Source organism: Talpa europaea (assembly GCF_964194135.1).
Source record: "Talpa europaea genome assembly, chromosome: 1".
Lineage (NCBI taxonomy): Eukaryota > Metazoa > Chordata > Mammalia > Eulipotyphla > Talpidae > Talpa > Talpa europaea.
Genome location: NC_140073.1, coordinates 49,920,405 through 49,942,302, shown reverse-complemented (window position 1 = coordinate 49,942,302; position 21,898 = coordinate 49,920,405). Strand labels below are relative to the sequence as shown.

The window sequence follows — 21,898 nt, the reverse complement described above, 5'->3', positions numbered from 1 at the left end:
AAGTCTTTGAAAACAGGACACTGAAACCACAATCTTCAGAAGGTTGGTCACAATTTGTGGCCTGAACCCAATCTAGTAAAAGGCTTGTTTTTGAATTATTTTAATTCTTCATAGAACTTAAATAAGACTAGAGATTAATTACATAATATTCAAAGTCTTCAGCATACTTGGCTTATGACGAACCAGGAAAATCTCAATTCAGCCAATGTTAAGATGACACCAGAGTTGAAATATCTAAAGACTCTAAAATTCCATGACTAAGTTTTCCATAAGTAAGAGTGAATACCTTTAAAGTTAATGGAAAGACAAGGCCTCAGAAAAGAAGTGAAATATATAATGAACCCAATGGAAAATTCACAACTGAAAATTCCTCTAACCAAAAGTTTAAAAATTCACTGGATGGACTTCATATGGCAAAATGGAGATGATAGGAAAAGAATCAGTGAAATTGAGGAGAAATTGATTAAAAGTGTCCAATTAAAACAACATGGAAGGGAAAATTGAAACAGAAGATGAATGAAACCTAGGGATCTGTAAGGCCACATGTGAACATCTAGTATTTGTGCCACTGGCGTCAGAGAAAGAGGAGAGACAATGTAGTGTAGAAAGCAGGCCTGGAAAACATGAGCTGAAAACTTCCTGAATATGGAGAAAAACAAACTTACATATTCAAGAAGTTTTGCAAATCCAAAATGTAAATTTGCCAGCAAAGGCTGTGGGCACTTGGCAAACTCCCTGTGAATCTGGGAAGGCGGTTGCTGATCAGGCATCCCAGCACTGATGTGATTCTAGACATGGGAACACAAGCCAAATGGAAGGAGCTGAGAACTCTCATCCTAAGTCCAGTTTCCAATGTTCTGCTAATGATGAACAACTAAATTACATAGTTGTCAAAGTTGATCAGTTTTGTGATATGATTTTCCAATAATTAAGCAATTATTTGGACATTTCTTAAACTGAGTAATTTTTGTTGCTTAAAATCTCAAAAACAGTTTATCAATGAATAATTTAGTAAATGGGAATGTATTATATTGTTTAAAATAAATGAGCTAACAAGAGAGGGCCTGGTAAATACCAATATATAAATCAAGAATCATGATCAACCCAGTGTGGCACACTTGCGTACAGTTGAAAAAATAAAATAATTATAGTAATTTTAAAAGGGTAGAAGAAAATAAAGTGGGGGTTGGAGAGTAGTAGGCGCAGTGGAGCAATAAGGAGAGAAGAATATCTTTTCAACTTTCAGTAACTCTGGAACACACTTCATGTAGGAATGGCAGGACATAGCATTGATACTTTCTGCCCTTTGTTTATCAATTTCCAAATCAATTAATTGATGCCCTAGTTGTCGTATATAGAGAGATACAGATATATCCATATATATGTACATACATGTACATATATGAGATTTTAAAATAGGGGTTTTCTCAAGTATCACCATGAAGTAATTAATTTTCATAATGTGATGTGTTTCTTTCACTGGATGGCATTTTGATGTGCAAATTGTCCTATTTTGGCCTATTGACTCCTGTGTCTGTTTGACATAACTTCATTAGTTTTATATAGCTTGTTTGATGACAGAATATCATGTCCCAAGCTCACTTTGTACATTTCATACCTCAGAATTGGAAAAAGTTATTTCTCAGAAGATCCCTGTTTCTTCTTATCAAGAAACTATTTACATGCCATTCTACATTATAGGAATTTTTTTTAAGGCATCTAGATCTTAAGTATGAACAGAGCTAAAGGAATTATATTTTTAAAATGTGGAAGAAAATCTTAAATTTCTACTACATAAAAACATAGCAGATTGGTTGATATATAAAGATATATGATTTTTATCTGATTTTATACGTGATTTTCAAAGATGTCTTCATTTGTGTCCCTGCTACCTAAGTAGACGTCTTGTCCACAATAAACAGTTAGAACTTTCTAGGCAGGCTTCTGCATTCCTGCCCCCCCCCCCCCCACCCAGGCGAGCTTCCTGGTGGGCTTTTGCATTCCGGCCTCCTGCATCGACCTTACACCCTATACTGTCACTTAGGTTGCTGGAGGCAGGTTACCAATTGTCCCTGTTTAGAATAGGTTAGGCTAAGACAAGTAAAAATGTATCCCATAAGCAACTATTCTACACAGAATAGTCTTTATCATCCACTTTCTGCTTGATTCAGTTTAACATTACATTAGACATTTACTTATGCAAGTTCCTTATGAACAGCTTGTTGTGAGAGTTAAGTATTAAAAGAAAGCCCATCTACTGAATACAAAGTAAATATCAGTAACAGTTATTATTATTATGCAAGCTTGGCCAGTTCTTCCTTTCCTTCCCAGACTTCCCAGGTCTCTGTGAGGGTCCCCAGCAAATGCTGAGCCCCCTAACCAGGCACAAGGGCTCATTAATTTGCTATAACTTTCTTGTTACTCTAAGATGACTCATGATCATTGCAAGCCTCAGCTCTCTCGATGCCAACTGAGCACATAACCTTTGCCTATCTCTCTTTATCACCAGGTTCTGAACTGGAACCATAAAATAGGGATAGCTCTGATTTTGTATCTCTAGTTTTACTCCCACCTGATGGTTACTTTTCATTTGATTTTTTTTTTTACAGAAAAAGAAGGAAAAAGGCTCCAGATTTCTTGAAAGGATCAGGCCCTTTTAGCTTCAGAACTTTCATAATATCAATATTTTCAAACTATCAAACTAAACAGGACAGATTTAAAGGAAGCTTACAGATTAGGATCTTTGCAATATGTTACAGTTAAATGTCAGGACTGGATAATGTCAACATTAATCAAAATGGCCAACTAAGAATGGAAATGATGTAGGAACTACTCAAGTCCCTAACATTCAGGAGATGTTGCATTAGCAGATGTCAAAGTTAACAAGGTTAGCCAACTTGACATGGAACTTCCTGAACATATGTTGGAAGTTAGCTGATCAGCACTGATGTTAATCATGCTTTGGACAATAGACAAACAATCTGTAAACACCCAATTAGCATCAAGGAAGAAAATTGGTTTTATTTTCTTCTGTTGCTATTGAAACCCTGTCCCTATTTCTCGTCATACTTGAAATAAGTCCACTGAATATGTTCCATATATATCCTGTATGTATGTATTTCTGTGGTTGGGATATACTGCCATGTATTTCAGTTATTTTTGTTCTTTCTGTCTCACTAGCCTATAAGATTCTTAAATTTCAATCCTGGCTCTAGAATATACTGTGCCATCATCATGGGCAAGTTTCTTAACTTCTCTGAGTTTCATACTAACGTTTAAAACAGGAATGCTAATACCTACCTAGAAGAGCCAATGAAGATTAAGTGATATAACTTACTTTATCAAAAAGATTATTTGCTTATAAAGAACGGCGAGATTATATCACTAAGATTCTTTAGTTATAAGCAACAGAGATAAGCTCTGGTTAACTTGAGAAAAAACTAAATGCGATACGATATGTAGGGTCCTGGGTCAAATGGGGAAGTGGATAGAAATGACACGATTGGGGCAATTAGGGTAATATAAAATATTGACTATGTTGTAAAATAGTACTAGTTAGTCTCAAATTTTCTGAATTTTATTGTTTTATTATGATTGTATAAAAGAATATCCCTATTTTAGAAAATAAGCAATGTAGGGTTTGAGGTAAAGGAGCATGATATCTACAATTCTGAAACAGCAGGAAAAATTATACCTGTCTAACTTAGACACATATGTGATGTATATATAATATACAGAGTATACACAAAGTTTAAAAATATGGCAAAATGTTAACAACTAGTCAATTTAAGTAAAGGATATAGGAGTATGAGAGTTCTTGGAATTGTTCTTATTATTCTATATTATTAAAATCATTACATTTTTAATTAAAGGAAAAATAGGGGATTTATTGACATAAACATGGAATTCTCAAAATCAATGGGAAGCCTGAAAAACTAGGTTTGAAAGAGATTAAGTAAGGGGAATTTCCAGATCCCTGAATTTTAGGTGTTAAAATTCATGCAGCAGAATCAGTTTGCCATCCTTGTTCTAATATGCCTTTCACAAGTCTCTTCTACAAAAAGATCAAAATATTTTAGATTCCTCAATAATTATTTTTCCTGCTTGAAATACCAGGGCATAAGTTCATCTTCTGGTTTCTTTAACTACTTAATTAAACTCAGTTAAAACTAAGTCTATTAGTTTTAGACCAATGACAAATGTTGATAGCTACATGGATTCCAGAAAATCTCTTTTCCAGATTCTGTGTCATAAAGGCAATTTTTTCCTTAAGTTTAGAATTGCATATGTTAAGCAGAGGCTATTCTTTTTCTTTAAAAAATTTTTTTTATTAAAGGAATGGCCAAAATTTATTTTGCATCTGAAAGTATATTTGGCTATGTCCTCCAACCAAACTTACCACATCAAACTATAGAAAGGTCCGGGAGGAGGAAATGTCTCCAAATTACTGATACTGTATAAGCATTGATAACTGTAATCAACTCATTGTTTTCTCAGAGAAATGGATGTTCCCCAAATAACAGAACATTTTGCAGGGGTCCTTACTCAGATGCCTAATATTTCTTGGGTTTCTTAATCTTTAGGAGCCTGAAACATCTTTCACTTGAATTCACAGGACTATTTCCATATTTAGGAGGTGGGTTAACTCCAGGTCTGAGAGAGGCTATTCTTTTCCAAAGATGGCATTCATGGCATTCTGTGCCTATATCTGATCATATCCTGGGGGTGGGCTTGGGGAGAAGTAATCCCTCAGGAGCAGCAGGGAACTTCATCTAAAGAGAAAGTACTTGCCAAAAGTCTACAGAGGGGCACCCCAGAAGAAGGAAATAGGGGGGTGCATGACTGTAGAAAATTTTAAAACAATAATAAATTGGGTTACAGTAATAAAATGATATGCTCTATGCAATGAAAATGAACAAAGCATAGCTATAGGCAATGGCAGTTATTCTCACAAAAATAGTATTAAGCAAAGATATCATATACAAAATAACATATGCTGTATGATTCTGTTAATATCGTGGTCAAAACAGACCAAACTAAATCATAATCTCTAGCCCATAAGCTTCAGTGGTAAAAGTATGAAAATGATTACCAGAAAGGTCAGGAGAGGAAGCTGTGATTGTGAAGGCAAGGGTAAGGAAGCTCAAAGGGGAAAGGCCTAGCAATGCTTTCATTCTTGACCTGGATGGTGCTTCACAGACACTCACTTAATAAAGTCATTAGCTATACATTTATGTTTTGTACATTTCTCTGTTGTGCGCATCATTTAAAAAAATCTTATATCCTCAATAGTGAAAGTCAGGCAATTATAATATGCAAAATTACCCCAAATAATAAGGCATCAAAATTGGTATGCTTCACACAGTCACCTATTTGCAGAGGATGTTACAATTTACTTTCAACCCTATTTTAAGGAATGCAAGCATTTACTGATAAAACAGCCAATTAACAGTATAACACTCAGAATTAATTGTATAAAATCTGAATATATAGCAATCTAGTGGCAGGCTGTGTCTGCTCTATTTAAATTAGCCATTCCTGGGGGTCCATTTTCCTTAATCTGCCATGTGATCATGAGCATCATTGAAATCTATCTTCTGAGGGCCTCCCCGGTGGCGCAGCATTTGAACTCTGGGTTGCGAAGCTGCCCGCAGCCTCTGCAGCGCCAGTTCGATCCCCGGTTCCTGCTGCCGCTGCTCCCCTCAGCAGTGTACTTCGGTCCTTCTGCCTGCTCTGCTCCCTGCTCTGGCAAATTTTCTCACCCTCCCGAGCTTCTGTCAGTGCTTGTATGAATGAATGAATGAATGAATGAATGAATAAATAAATAAATCTTCAAAAAAAAATCTATCTTCTGAAATTTCTAGAAAGTATCATAGTAAAACAACAGTGTAAGATTAATATCTCAAAGTAGGGGGTGAAGTGAGTAACTGAACATATAAAAATACATTAAATATATATCTTTAAAACATATTTTGTCTTATTTCTGGGAATTTATCCTATAGACATGTATATCCTATATGCATAATGTACGCACAAGATACTCAGTATATATTGCAAGAAAAAATTAAAAACTCAAATATCATGGTAAGAAAAATAGTTAAATTAAAGATAGCCATAATTATTTGTAAAAATACATGGAGCAAAAAAAGGCAAAGTATACTAATTGTATCTTACATGCATATACATGTGTCTATACATACAAACACAAGCACATATATGTGTAGTTTTATGTCTAGAAAATTTATGTGAAGATAAATAATAGCTATAACCAAGGGTGGTACATAGAAACAGGGTGATTGTAGGGACTTTTTTTATTTTAAATATTTTTCTTTATTTCTACATTATTTTTCATAAACATAGCAGTACTAAAAATTGTTTAAATTTTCAGGGAAACTTCAAAACCTGCAGTTTATAAAAATTTTGACAAGCATCTGTGTCCTTAACTAACCAGATTCTTCTGCTGGGGCTGAGACAGCAGCATTCCCTCCTCCCTCCCCTGTCCTCTTAGCAGTTTTCAAACTTTTTCTTACCCATCCACATTTGGAAATTCATTTACATCTTGCATGGTAGAAGTTCCCCAAACAGTACTTACTGTTATTACCTGAAATGTGCCTGGATTTTTAAAAATTCCCACCTATTTCGCTGGTCAAATCCACTAAACTGATTTTGTGAATCATAATTATGTGACGTTCATCTAAATATGCCGGCCTCCTGCATCATGACCACAGTTGGAAAACACTGGTTTAAGGGAGATTGGACTTCTCTCCCGTTTAATTCTAGCTCTTGTATCTAGAGAGGGTTGGGGTAAAATGCTCTTACCTAGGATGGGTGAGGTGTGGCTGGGGACAGTGGCATCCAGCACAGCCTGCTGAGGAAGGAAGGGGCTTCCCTGCTCCTGAGCTTAAGCTCCTCCCATTGCCACTGAAGTCTCCTCTAAACCTAGAAGACAGCAGGGTCCGAAGGTTGTTTTGTTACAGTTGTTTTGTGGTTTTTTTTGAAACTACATGAGAAGTTTAGAACAAATTTGAAAAAAATAATAGAAATATAGTAAGTAATAGAAGTTCTAATCTCAAAACTAAAGTCCTCTTCAAAGCCATGGTTAGAAAAATGAAAACAAGGAAAGGATGACTCTGACTAGAGAACAAGTGGTGTTTCTCAAAGTGAGACAGAATCATCAGGCAGGACATTGAGGAATCTGCATTATGACAAGCGCTGCTGGTGGTTCTTATGTACACTAAAGGATTGTGCCTAAAGAGAAGTGAATACAAAATCGACAGAACTAATCTTGAGTCTTCCATTTGGGGATTTAGATGTATTTAGCTGATGAAACTTAAGGGACTCCCTAACTCTAAAATAAAACTCATGAACAATACAGAGTACTCAGCCAGATAAAACATACATTGCTCTATCACAAACTTCCAAAGTGCCTCAGTTAATATTGTCAATAGCCCAGAGAAGGAAGTTTAGAGTGGAAGTGACTTCCCAAGGATACCGTAGTTAGTGGGTCATAGAGATGAACTCTGAAACAGGACATCTGATTTTCACTGCTTCTTTCCATTTTGCTATTGAAAATGGTGGAGATTATGGTTGAATTGGACCTGTAAGGAATACAAAGGGAGCCAATCAATGCATGGACTCTAAAACGCTGAGATACTTTTTCCCACTAACATTGGTAAAAATTAGAATCTGACTCCATCAGTTCTCATTGAAGGTATGGAGCTCTGAGAACTCTTACAAGCCTAGTAGAGGGTGTAAAAACTGGAATCACCAGTTTGAAGAGCAAATTGGCAGGACCTAGTAAAGCTGAGGGTTCATATACCCTAGGCTGATGATTCTAAGAAATTTATTCGTATGTTTCCAGTGTATTTCTTCAGCATTCTTGTAATGAAGGGCAGATCCAACTTTGTGGAGCTTGACACATGCATAATTTGGAAAGTTCTGCTTAAGAAAAATAACACAAAATTATAAATATTCACTACTCATTGAGTGAGTGAAGAAATTTCTAGAGCCTTGGAAATGCATATCACTTTATTCTAAGTTGCTTTAGAAATTCTTGATAGCTTCCTATCACTCTGCAATCCCAGTGATCCCCAGTACTGCGATGAAGAGGGGAGTAATGGGGAGCGGGGTGGTGAGACCCACGTGTAATAAGACACTCTGAGCTTAAAGTTCATTAACTTTATAAGTCCATAGGAAAACATTTAAAATACCCAAAATTCTAGCAGAATTAGGATGAATAATTAATCATATAATCATATAATGAAATGTTTAAAAAGAATAAGGCAGAGCTATATGGGTATATCTCAAAAACAAGGGCCTTCCTGGTGGTGCCAAGGGGTTAAGATGCAGCCACTGCAGCATGAGTTTGATCCCCGGGCAGGGAGCTACCCACATGGTGCAGCAGACCTCTCCTGACTGGCCCTGCAGCTTCCCTCAGCAGTGTACTTCTGTCAGTCTGCCTATTCTGCTCCCCACTCTGTCTCTGGTGAATCCTCTCATCCTCTCACACCTCACACATCTGGCCTGTACCCCAGGTCTTGTATGCATAAAGAAATAAATCTTTAAAAAAAACTAAGTTGTAAAATAAGACGTAGAGCAAGGCACAATTTATTTAAAGTTTAAAAATATTTATAGAGGGCCTCCCCTCATGGCGCAGTGGTGGAGCGCTGGGTTGCGAAGCTGCCCGCAGCCTCTGCAGCGCCGGTTCCATCCCCCGCCACCGGGCAAGGGTCCCACATGGCGCACAGACCTCTCCTGCTGCCCGCTGCTCCCCTCAGCAGTGTACTTCAGTCCTTCTGCCTGCTCTGCTCCCCGCTCTGACTCTGGTGAATTCTCTCACCTTCCTGCGCTTCTGACTGTACCCAGTGCTTGTATAAATAAATAAATCTTTAAAAAAAAAATTATAGATATGTGTATACACACACATATATGTGTGTATAAAATTAAAATGTGGACATGATAAACACTAAACTCTGGATAGTGGTTACCTCTACCCAAGAGGAGAGGAGGGAAGTGGGATTCAGAAGGGTCCAAGAGAGATTCATTGTATCTGGGTTTTTATTTTTATTTTTTGATAATAGGGGTCTGAAGGAAATATGACAAAGCATTAATATTTGGTTTGACAAATCTAGGTGTAGATACCAGGTTTTAAGGCATTGTTCTCTCTAAACTTTATGTAGAAAAGAGTTCATGTGCTTTACAGAGAAAAGTGTCTCTTGCACTAAACAGGGAGAAAGAATTCATTAATTCTAGCAACAGACCTCATTCTTCTATTTTCAATATATAATTTGTATTTTATTGAGGTGTATGCATAAGTAAGATGCACAAATCTTGAATTGACAGCTCCTGGAGTGTTTACAGATGTGATAGAGGTAAGCTCCTCGGACCACAGAACAGAAAGTTTCTGACTTCCTTCAGCTTTGCATATTCATCCTCTGGCTTAGCATAGTGTCCCTTTCTTAGGAAAACTGCTTTGTTCCCCAAGATTTAGTTACTAATGCTCTTCTGTATTTATTTTTATTGATCATTTACTTGTCTCTTTCTAGATTATGAGTTCCAAACTACAAATGTGATTTCTTTTCTTGCTCTATTAATGTGCCTTTCCATTTTTCAAGATAAATTGCATTTACAATTGTTAGCTCCCTCAGAAAAACCCAAGATCCTTAATACTATTCATCCATCCCTTTTCTACATCTAATGTTTCCATAATTTCTGCATCAAATACTCTGAGGTCATGACCTTGAAATCAAGTTTGGGGTGTTGACAATTTCATAAGTAGATTCAAGTAGAATGATAACGCTAAATGCTGAGTTGTACCCCATCACAGGATGGAGTATCAGAACAGTGCTTGCCATTTATAATCCGTAAAGCTTTGCAAGTTAAGCTGAAACCTATCATGCTGAGCCTTCCCCAAAAGTTGAAGAGCATTGCTAACAGTGTATGTTGCACAGATCTGCAGCATCAAAAGGTAACCAAGACACTTTGAGGCATGCCATGGATTCCAGGAACCAGGTGGGCATGTGAAAGAAGGCAAGTGCTCTTCATATTGTAGGGGAAGCAGTGGAAGGGTTATTTCATGACTGGAGTTGCAAGTGGGTAAGAGCATGGACTCTGGAGAAAGACTGCCAGTGTAATGTGGTACAAACTTGAAATCTTTAGGAGCGTCAGTTTCTCTGAAAACTGGAGCTGATGATGCTAAGCTTACTTGAGAAGGCCATTGTGAGGTTTAAATGAATTAATATGTGAAGGATTCCTAGAAGATAGTAAGCATTCTATAGCACTAGCCATCATTATTATCGACATGTTAATATATTCATTTCAAACACCACTCTGGCTACTGCCTTCAAAGATGGTAAAATTTCGGAGGGGATGTGACATTCCTATATTAAAAATAATAGCATAAAAATGATATAATTTGACATAACAGAAGATACATGGAGTGGCTCGATCTTCCAGCAAACACATAAAGACTATTGTCAGTTTTCAATGGTATACATTTCTAGTTAATTGTTGCCAGTCCTCCATTACACTTGCTGGTTCCTTTGCCTTCAGCTTACTTGTGGGTAATGATCCCTACTTAGAAAATAATTAACCCTTTGACTTCACCACACGATGGTGGAGAGTGTAAAGGAATCACAGGGTCTTCACTCTGAGACTCAGAGTCCAGTTTTTAGGAAACACTTAAGGGAAAGGGGTGGAGAAAGGAGGTAAGACAGACCAATGGCCTGGGTAGCAAGTGAGCCAATTGTTCACTATTTTTGGTCAGGGTAGATATAGTCAAAGAGGAGGTTTGAACTGGGAAACAGATCGTTGCTATGTACCCCCAGATTGTCTTGTTCCCCAGATTTAGCAACTCATACTCCAAAGGTGAATTTATTTTTAAAAGTCCATAGCTACATCATTCTGAAGGCATTTGGCTGGAATTTTTCTTCTTTCCTCAAGAAATGCCTAAGAACTATGGTATTTTCAAGAGAGATATTGACTGCCCAGTCTTGAGAACAAACTGCCTGCCCTCCTGATAGCCTTTTCTGCCCAACCTTTTAGCAAGAAATACTCTTTTTTCCATGCCAACCTAGCAAAATTCCAATCTTCCTCAAAAACTCAATTATCTCCACCTCTAGATGACCATTCCACTTAGCTCACTTACTGGTTTTTGGTTTTTTTTTTTTTTTTTTTTTGCAATGATCTATTTTCTTGTTAATCTCTACATCTAGACCATTAGCTCCCCCATAGAAGGGATCATGTTTTTATTTCACACCTTGAGACACCGTAGCATAACAGTTTAGTGCAAGGAGCTAGGATTTCTAGGTTTAAATCTCGCTCTTTCAGGAGCGAGATTTAAGCAAGTCATTCAATCTTTCTGTGCCCAACTTCTCTTATCTGTAAAATAAGCATAATAGTAGTTACTTTAAATAACTAACCTTTACTTCCTTTAAACAGAAACCTTTTGTGTCAGAGTTACAAAAATAATTTTGCGGGAATGCATTGAAAAGGTAGCCCCATGTATAAAAGGATTGTTGTTTCCAGGTCAAACAAATGCAGATCATTGTAGCAGGGAAGATAGAAAGAGAGAGACTTGGAGACTCTGGAAGGCAAAGAAATGTTGCTCCAGTGGCTCGCCACCATCCTCACACCAGGCCTTCTCTGACTCCCATATCAAGATTTGTTCAGTTATTCTACTTTCCCATCGGATGCTACCTTATCCAGCCAGCCACCTCTGGCATGCCATGCTTAGACTCTGCCAGGGAACCAATCACCTTTTCATACACTTGTCACTTAGCTGTCTGGTACCACACAATGGCTAGCTCGTTTTCCTCTGCTTAGAACTCTGGAATAACTGGTTGGTTTCCTTAGGCTAACACTGTCAATAATTCTCTTTCTGGTTACTGTTCCTCAGCATCTGTCACCCTTGCCTCTCAGTGTTCCTCGGCTTCACCTGGCAGCTTTAGAGAAACCTCACAGCCCTCCCCAAGTGGGCCCTGTGCTTGCTTCAGCGGTAAATCTTAGTGCCATTACTGACCCTGGCCCCGCCCCTCCATCGGCCCCGCCCCTCTGCCCCGCCCCCCGTCCCGCCCCCTTCCCCTGCCTCTGCCCCGCCTCCTATGTTAACTAGGGTCAGAAATGCGCATGCTCCCTCTTAACCTCCTCGCGGCGTGGTGACGTTCGGCGGCGTGATGACGTGATGACAGTGGCCGCGCGTGTTTCAGCGGGGTCTGGGGTCGACGTGTACTCTTAGCGCCGGCGCGGGGCCGCGGGGGTGTCCGGGCGGGACCGCGGGGGTGTCCGGGCGGGCCCCAGCGGGGTGTCTGCGCGGCGTGCGGGCTAGAAGTGTTTCTTGAGCGGAGGCGAGGTTCTCTGGGGGCAGAGCCGCGGCCTGCGCGGGGAAGGGAACAGCTGGGAGCGAAAAGGAGCGTCTGGGGGCGCGTGGGGAAGTGGGGCGGGTCCCGGCGCGGGGCGGGGGGGCTGAGCGGAGGCGCCTGGGGCGGCGGCGCCATGTGGGGGGCCCGGGGCCTGCTGCGCGCCCTGCGCGCCTGCTCCACCGCCCCCTGCCCGAGGCACACGGCTGCGTCCAAGCTGAGCGTGCGGGAGGCGCTCAGGGCCCAGAACGCGAGTGGGGAGCGCGTTAAGGTCCAGGTTGGTGACCGGGAAGGGGGGTTTTTTTCTCTCTGGGGACTCACGCGGCTCCTTCCCCGCGAGGTTCGCCTGGACTGGCAGGTCAGACTAGCAGGGAAGTGTGACAACACGCAGGCCATCGTGTACTTCACACTTTTGTTAATTTGTGCAAAACTTGTTTGATGCTTATAAAGTGCAGGAAGTTTGCTTTCATATGAGGCCTTCACCTGTGCACTTGTTAATCACACAGGAAAATAAACGAATGAGTCCCCGATCCTTTATTCCTCAAATGCTTTTCCAGTTCTGTAGTGTTGGTTTTGAACTAAGGCCTTGAGAGTAGAAACGATGTTTCACCTAACTTGTTAGTCACACATAGCTGGACAGTAACTGTTTATTCATTAAACCTCACCTTTTATTCAACCTTATTAACTCTGTCTAAAGTGGGGCTTTCCATATAACTTTAATAAATTGAGGGAACGTAGAGTGTAGCAGTCTGAAAACACTCTGGAGTCAAGCTGCCTAGGATTAAATCTCTGAATTAATTATAGTCATGCTCTACACCTCGCTTTCCTCTTAATGTAAATGGAGGTGGTAATAGACCTCTCCTTCATAGAGTCCTGAAGATTAAATGAGTTGATAGGTGTAGACATTTAGAACAGTGACCCACAATAAATAAATGTTAGCTGCCATTAATTCTCTTGCTAATAATATTTGCAGCAACTTACATTTCCCCTTAAAGGAGCAGGACAGATAAGTTGGTTTGACTTAACTTTTAGACTGCTGAAAACACTGATCCAGTTATTTGTTGCCCTTTTATATCCTTATATTTTAGCAGTGATCAGTCGACCCCTTTAGATTTCTTTGGATTTCATATTCTTTAAAGGATCCAAATTAAAAGGAGTTTTTTTTTTTTGCATTGATCTTTTTGATATATTAATGATACCTTCTGTGCGCTAGTCAAGAGAGGATTTAAAGATGAAAAGAACAAAACTTACCTAGACTAGAGATTTCCGTTTTAGTGCTGTGAAGTCTAATATAGTAGCTATCAACCATTTGTGGCACTAAACACTTTACATGTGGCTAGTTCAAATCAAAGAGACACTATTAATGTAAAATACACGCCAATTTTGAAGCACAAACAAGAATGCAGCATGTCTCAATGTATTTATTTTGATTACATGATAATGTTTTGGGCAAAATAGGTTAAATAAAATTTTAATCTATTTCTCTTTACTTTTAATGTGAACACTCCAATTATAAAATTACACAGGTGGCTCACATGTTTTGTTGGACAGCCCTGGTTTAATGTCTAAAACCAGTAATGGCAGCACTGTGATAAGAACAGGTGGTATAAATAAGAGACTGTGAGAAAATAGGGCTGTACTTAACTGCGTTAACAATGTCAGGGAAAACCTCAGGTGTGAAGTAACATTTCAAATAAGCCCTGAAAAGTTTGTTTCTCAGACAGAGGAAATAGGAGTAGAAGTAGCATTCTAAAAATCTCATTGATAAGAACATAAGCTTTAAAGTGAGAACTATATTTGACTTCCAGCTCTACTGGAACTTTGGTAACTTTGTGACCTTGACTATTTAGAGAGGTTATCCTAATTTGTTTAAGTATGTTTCTTCATCTCTAAAAATGATAATATTTACTTAACAAATTTCTTCGGAGGATTAAGGAGTATTAAAGAATTTAGAACAGAAACACATTAAAGAGTACTCCGTAAATGTTAACTTTTATTATCAAATAAAGAGAATGGTGCTTTGGAAAGTACTACTGATGGAGCTTGACCAAAGGGCCTTTGGGAAGCATGTGGTGAGATGAGATGAAACCAGAAAGATGGGCATGATCCAAATTACAGACGGCTGAGGCAATTTACACTTTATTCAGTGTAGCCCTAGAGAAAAATCAGGGGCTTCTAGTAAACCTGTGGTATCACCTTTAGTAAGTTAACTTCTCTGAATCTCAAGTTCTTCACTTGAAGATATGCCTGATGATAATTTATAGAGGTATTGTGATGAGGTGATGAGATAGTAGATAAAATTAGTCAAACACTTGTCCTATAGTAAAAGCTTAGCACATGGGAGATACCCTTTTATTGAAAACATTGATTACTATGTGCCTGACAGTAGCCTTCAAAACAGCAAAAGGGTGCTTTCTAGGCCCTCAAAATATTCTGGATATGTAAATTAGTAATAGGAGAGCCTTAATAACAGTTTCTAGAGGGTGTAATGGGAACACAAAGCAAAGATCAATACAATCATTCTAAATTGGATCATATATTCCCAAGCATATTTCCCAAGCATAATTAATTGTTTCACTGTTGGTCAGTGTCTACTAGAAGAATATTCTCTTTTTTAAACTAATTTATATTGAATGAGATCTGTGAAAGCTATTTTTGGCTTTATTGGTCTCCTTGATATCTCGTGTACTCACACTATCTGTTATTTTCATTTCAGTGTCTTTGAAAATCTGTTACCACTTCATGTATGTTGAGAGCTCTTTTTGTATAATACATTGTAAAAGGAGGGAGAAAATCTCAGATGTTTCTAGTCTGTTTTCTAGTCTGTATCACATAACCTCCTTCTGGGAATTTGGTATAAAAGGACAAAGGTACGAAAATTTGTAGTTGTTGGGGAGGGAGCAGGAGCAGGAGGACATATCTAGGATAACCAATATTGGGGGATTGGGTATATGAATTAGTCTTATCAACCTGATAGAATATTAAGCATACATCAGATTTGAACTTTATTAACAAAACAAAAAGAAGGTGGGATGTCAAAACTATCTCACTGACAAGAAGTACGAAAATTATATATGCATGGGGTGACTAAAAACAAATTGATTTATTAAGGTAGAATTACGAGTGCATTGGTTCTTTTTTAGTCTTCTATGTATGTGTAATGAAAATGTGAAGTGTTAACTTGTTTTAAATGCACATTTAGAAATATTCTCTTTGTTAGGGATGGATTCGTTCAGTCCGGTCCCAGAAGGAAGTCTTGTTCCTGCATGTAAATGATGGCTCCTGTTTGGAGAGCCTTCAGGTTGTAGCAGATTCAAGCTCTGACAATAGGTGAGGGGTTTTTTTTCCCTTTTCCTCTGCTTCCCACTTCCCTAGTCCACTGTTCACATCTCCTTCGTCATCTTTCTAAACAAATCTGCTTTGTGGCTCAAGTCTGAATACTTGGAATCAAGATCTTTCCAGTTTGAGCCTTTCTTCCTTGATGTAACATCTTCACATGACTGTATCTTCCACCTGTCCTTTGCTCTCTTAACCTGAAACTCTTAATCCAACTAAGGGTAAAAACTTGTGTCATTAAATAGTTTGATAGGGCCTCCCCGGTGGCACAGCGGTAGAGCGCTGGGTTGCAAAGCTGCCCGAAACCTCCGCGGCGCCTTTTCGATCCCCGGCTGTTCCCCAGCCACTGGAGGAAGGTCCCACATGGCGCGCAGACCTCTCCTGCCGCCTTCTGCTCCCCTCAGCAGTGTACTTCGGTCCTTCTGCCTGCTCTGCTCCCCGCTCTGGCTCTGGTGAATTCTCTTACCCTCCCGCGCTTCTGACTGTACCCAGTGCTTGTATAAATAAATAAATAAATCTTAAAAAAAAAAAAGTTTGATATTCTGAGAGCAAGGTTTGTATTAAAATGAAGGGTTACATATAATCATACCTTGTTTATGCTATGTTTTATTATTATAGAGAACTAGCTTTTGGGAGTTCTGTAGAAGTTCAAGGGCAGCTGGTAAAAAGTCCATCCAAAAGGCAAAATGTGGAACTGAAAGCAGAAAAAATTGAAGTTGTTGGAAATTGTGATGCCAAGGTATGCTTTCTTGACATTTTTCTGGAGGCTCTTTAAGCTTTAATTTAATACACTAGCAGTCTGTTATAAATGTGACTATTGTTAAGATGGCACTTAGAACATATTTTGATTGTGACTTACCGGGTAATAGTATAGAGCCTGAAGAATATAGAGAGAGTGGCAAAAAGTATTGATGTAGATGGCTTTGTCTGATGAGAGAGAATGAAGTGTTAATCCCTACCTCTCAGTGGTGCCTGTCACAGTTGAAACTTGCCCACTTTTACTATCCAGCCCACTTACCCAAAGTGACAGAGACATACATGGCAAAACACATTCTTAGGGATTCTCTGCCTAGAAATGACTTTGACTTTTGCATGATCTAGAATTCTGCTGTCCAGTTTAGAAGCCCATAGGTCTATCTATGGCTGTTGAATAGTAAATCAATTGAACTTAAATTAAAAAATTCAGTTCCTCAGTGGCATTAGCTATTAATGCTAATGCTTAATTGTAGTGCTTGAATGAGCAAAGAAAGTCTACATGAAGACATGTTTATACCTTGTTTAATCTTGTTTTTGCAAGAATCTTCTATTAGTAGCTCTTTACCCCATGAAGAAGTTAGAGGTAATAAAAGCAAAGATTATCAGTACAGTTTCTTAAATTTAATCCAACCAGGTAAAATGATTTCCACAAACTTTTATTGCAGATTAGAAACACAGCTAAAATGTATATACTAACCATTTAATTCCCCTGTGTTTTTGCTATCCTTGTCTTCATATATTGAACAAAAAGGGAGGAGATATAGGGAAATTGCATCATTTAATTCATTTGGATAATTGAACTAAATTAACTGTAAGGTAATAAGAAATAACACAGGGTAAGTAAAACATGTCATTCTGAATAATTTTCTAAAAATATTAATTGACCTGTAAAATTAGAAATTAGGCTCCAAGACTTATGGGATCCAGCAAAAGCAGTAGTAAGAGGGACATATAAAGCAATACAGACCCACATCAAGAAACAAGAAAGATCTCAAATAGATAACCATACACTCTAAGAAACTAGAAAAAGAAAAAGCCAAAAGCTATGAGAAGGAAGGAAATAATAAAAATTTGAGTGGAAATAAGTGAAACAGAAATTTAAAAGATATCACAAAAGATCAATGAAATAAAAAACTGGTTCTTTGAAAAGATAAAGTAGACAAACCTAGTTAGGCTCACTGGGAAAAAAAAGGAGAAAACACTAATAAATAGAATCAGAAATGAAAGGAGAAATTACAGCAGACATCTCAGAAATACAGAGCACCATAAGAGACTATTAGGAACATCTTTATGCCAATTAATTGTATAACTTAGAAGAAATGGAAAAGTTTTAGAAGCATCAAACCTTCAAGACTGAATTAGGAAGAAATAGAAAACCTGAACCAACCAATTACAGCAAGGAAATTGAAACAATATTCAAAAGTCTCCCAAAAGTAGAAGTCCAAGGCCAGATAGTTTATTAGTGAGTTCTTCCAAACCTTCAAGGACAAACTAATTCCTGTCCTTTTCACATTCTTTCCCAAAATTGAAGGAGAGAATGCTTGAAAACTGGTTTAATGAGGCCAACATTACACTGATACCAAAAGCAGGCAAGGACATCACAGAAAAAGAAAACTGTGCACCAATATCCCTGATGAACATAGATGTAGACATCCTCAACAAAATCTTAGCGAACTGAATTCAAGTGTTCATTAAAAGGATCATACATCATGACCAAGTATGATTTATTCCAGGGATCAGGATGGTTCAACATATGAAAATCAATCAGGGTGATTCACCACATCAACAATAGGAAAGATAAAAATCATATGAGCATATCCATAGATGCAAAGAAAGCATTTGACAAGACTCAGCATCCACTCATGATAAAAAAAAAGCTATCAATAAAATGGGGAAAGAAGGAATGTACCTAAACATAGTAAAGACAATGCATGACATACCCATGACTAAGATCATACTCACTGGTAAAAAAAACTGAAAACTTTTAAGCTAGGTATAAGGAAGAATGTCCACATTTACTATTACTATTCAACATAGTATTCGAGATTCTACCTAGAGCAATTAGACAATAGAAAGAAATAAAGAGTCCAAGTTAAAAAAGAAATAGAGCTATCATTATTGGCAGACAGTATGATAATATATATATAGAAAATCCTAAACTCCAATAAAAGCAGTAGAAACGATAAATTAGTACAGTGAAATGGCAGGCTACAAAATCAGTACAGAAAAATTTATGGCATTTAAAAATTTATGAAAGACCTATTTAATGAAAACTATAAGGCATTATTTAAAAAAGTAGAAGACACAAAGAAATGAAAAAATATTCCCTGCTCATAGATTGGAAGAAATCACATTGTTAAAAGAGTCATCTTACCCAAATCAATATATAGATTAAATGCACTACCTATCAAAGTGAAATTCTTCAAAGAAATAGAGCAAACATTACTGAAGTTTATATGGAATCACAAAAGCAATCCTGACGAAAAAAGGAGCATAAGGGGCCTCTCTTATGGCACAGTGCTGTTAGGCTATTGCCAGCCACTGTAGCACGAGTTCGATCCCTGGCCAGGGAGGTGGCCCACATGGTACAGCAGACCTCTCCTATCTCACCCGCTACTCCCCTCAGCAGTGTATTTCAGTCAGTCTGCCTGTTCTGTTTCCCACTTTGTCTCTGGTGAATCCTCTCACCACCACACCTCTAGCCCATACCCCAGTTCTTGTATGCATAAATGAAAAAAAAAGAAGCATAATATCACATTCCCAGACTTTAAACTATACTACAAAGGTATAATATTAATGTAAACAGTATGGTATTGAGAAAAAAATAGACACATGTTATCAATGGAAGAGAATTGAGAGCCCAGAAATAAGCCCACCTTTACATGGACAGTTAATTTGTAACAAAGGACCCAAGAGTATACATTGGAGAAAAGAAAGTTGGTTTTTTTTTTTTTAAAGATTTATTTATTTATTTTACACAAGAACTGGGGTACAGGCCAGATGCGCAGGAGGGTGAGAGGATTCACCAGAGAGAGTGGGGAACAGAACAGAGAGACTGATGAAATACATTGCTGAGGGGAGCAACGGGTGAGACAGGAGAGGTCTGCTGCGCCATGTGGGACCCTCGCTAGCCAGCTGGAATTGAACTGGCACTGCAGAGGCTGCGGACAGCTTTACAACATGGCACTCAACCGCCTGCATCACCAGGGGAGGCCTGAAAAGAGTATTTTTCACCAATATGTTGTGAAAGCTGGACCACTACCTCACACTATATACAAAAATTAACTCAAAATGGATTAAAGATATGGATGTAAGAGCTAAAACCATAAAACACATAGAAGAAAACATAGGCAAAGCTATCTGTGACATTTCTTCAGTGATATCTTTGGGAATTCTATTAGAACAGTAGAGGGAACGAAAATAAAAATAAATAAATGGGCCTATAGCAAACTGAAACTAAAGGTCCTACTGAATAGGAGAAAATATTTACACATTATAGATCTGACAAGATGCTAATATCCAAGTACTACAAAAAACTCACACTCATTAAGAAAACAACCCAAATAAAGAATGGGCAGTAGGACTAAATACATAATTCTCTGCAGAAGACATACAGATGGCCAATAAGGCACATAAAAAGATGTTCATTGTCACTTATCATTGGGGAAGTACAAATCAAAACCACAATGAAATATCATTTCATACCTGGCCCATATCAAAAAAGACCAGGAAAAAACAAGGGTTGTGAGGGTTTGAAGAAGAAGAAACTCTCTTACACTGTCGGGAATATCAGCCTTATGAAAAATACTAGAGTTTTCTTAAAATAGTAAAAGACCCGTATATAATCAACAAGTTAACTCGGTGTTCAAAGAATACAAAAATGGTAATTTAAAAAAGGATATATGCACTTAGGTTCATTGTAGTGCTCTTTACAATAGCCAAGCTATGGAAACAACCTCAGTCCCCAACAATAAGTGGATAAAGACGTGGTGTGCACACACAATGGTATACTGCTCAACTATTAAAAAAAAGATGAGCTTCTGCCATTTGGGACAAGATGGCTGGAACTGGAGAGGATTATGCTAACTGAAATAAGGAGAATGACAAAGACAGGATAATTTTATTCATTTTGAATGTAAAGAAACTAAACCAAAATGAATCTTAGAAATGACTGCAGAACTGAGGCTAACAGAAGGGGAAGAAGAGGTGTGGAGAGCAAAGTGGGGAGGGGGCTCAGTGGAGTATAGTGGAGGATTATTGGGGCTTTGGTGTGGACATGATATAGAAACATACACTTGAATAGGTGTGATCCTGTACATCTAAATCATATACAGTGTTGTTAATCTGTATTACCTCAGTAAAAATAATGCAATCTAAAAAAAAATCAGATTTTAAAATTTCCAAAGAATAGATTATGAAACTAATTTGGAACTTAGATAAGAATGGAGATGGTAAACATTTTTGGTTTTGCTTTTTTAGAGGGATATATGATCATTTAATTTTTTTTTAAGATTTATTTTTATTTATGCATACAAGAACTGGGGTATAGGCCAGAGGTATGGGGTTTGAGACGATTCACCAGAGACAGAGTGGGGAGCAAAGCAGGCAGATTTACTGAAATACACAGCTGAGGGGAGCAGCAGGTGAGACCAGAGAGGTCTACTGCACCATGTGGGTTACCTCCCCTGTCAGGGATGGAACTCATGCTGCAGTGGCTGGCCATAGCTTGAAGGTGCTGAGACTAAACCCTGTGCCACCAGGGAGTCCTGATCATTAAAATTATTTTTAATTTATTTTCTTTCATATGTTTTTACATCATTTTTCATTTTTACACAATGTATGCATTTTCATCTTGGTTATAGTCCCCATACAATTCCCACACCCCCTTATTTTGACCCTAATCCCCCCCCCCCCATTGTATGTCTCTGGTTTATAGTTGCTTGTTGAATTTGATTTTTACTTTATTATAATTAGTCTTTTCCCTGATTCCTTTATTTAGGTTTTCTAAATTCCTGCTATGAGTGAGACCATTCGGTATTTTTCTTATTCTTTCTGGCTTATTTCACTGAGCATGATCCATTCCAGCTCCATCCATGTTGCTGCAAATTGCATGGGTTTATTTTTTTTGATTGCCGAGTAATATTCCATTGTGTATATGTACCACATCTTATCCACTCATCTATTTTTGGGCATTTGGGTTGTTTCCATAGCTTAGCTATTGTAAATAGGGCTGCTGTAAACATAGGGGTGCAGGTGCCCTTTTGAATTAATGTTTCTGTGTCCTTTGGGTAAATACCTAGGAGTGGAATTGCTGTATCATATGGAAGCTCCATCTTTAGCAAGTTGAGGAATCTCCACACAGCTCTCCATAGTGGTTGGATCAATTTGCACTCCCATCAGTTTTTCTCCACATCCTTGCCAACATTTGTTGTAGCTAGTTTTTTTTTTAA

General features: G+C 38.1%; 1 protein-coding gene across 2 annotated transcripts in view; it reads left to right on the top strand.

The window, feature by feature from the left end:
• Positions 1-12,492: 12,492 nt before the first annotated feature.
• The window catches only part of NARS2 (asparaginyl-tRNA synthetase 2, mitochondrial), a gene marked incomplete at both ends in the record, with an annotated part of 128,284 nt that continues 118,878 nt past the window's right edge, over positions 12,493-21,898 (top strand). For both annotated transcript variants that reach the window (XM_084239352.1, XM_084239351.1), the window contains 3 exons: positions 12,493-12,633; positions 15,577-15,686; positions 16,311-16,431. In XM_084239352.1, the coding sequence (XP_084095478.1) occupies positions 12,493-12,633; positions 15,577-15,686; positions 16,311-16,431 (372 nt within the window). The remainder of the gene's footprint in view (positions 12,634-15,576; positions 15,687-16,310; positions 16,432-21,898) is intronic.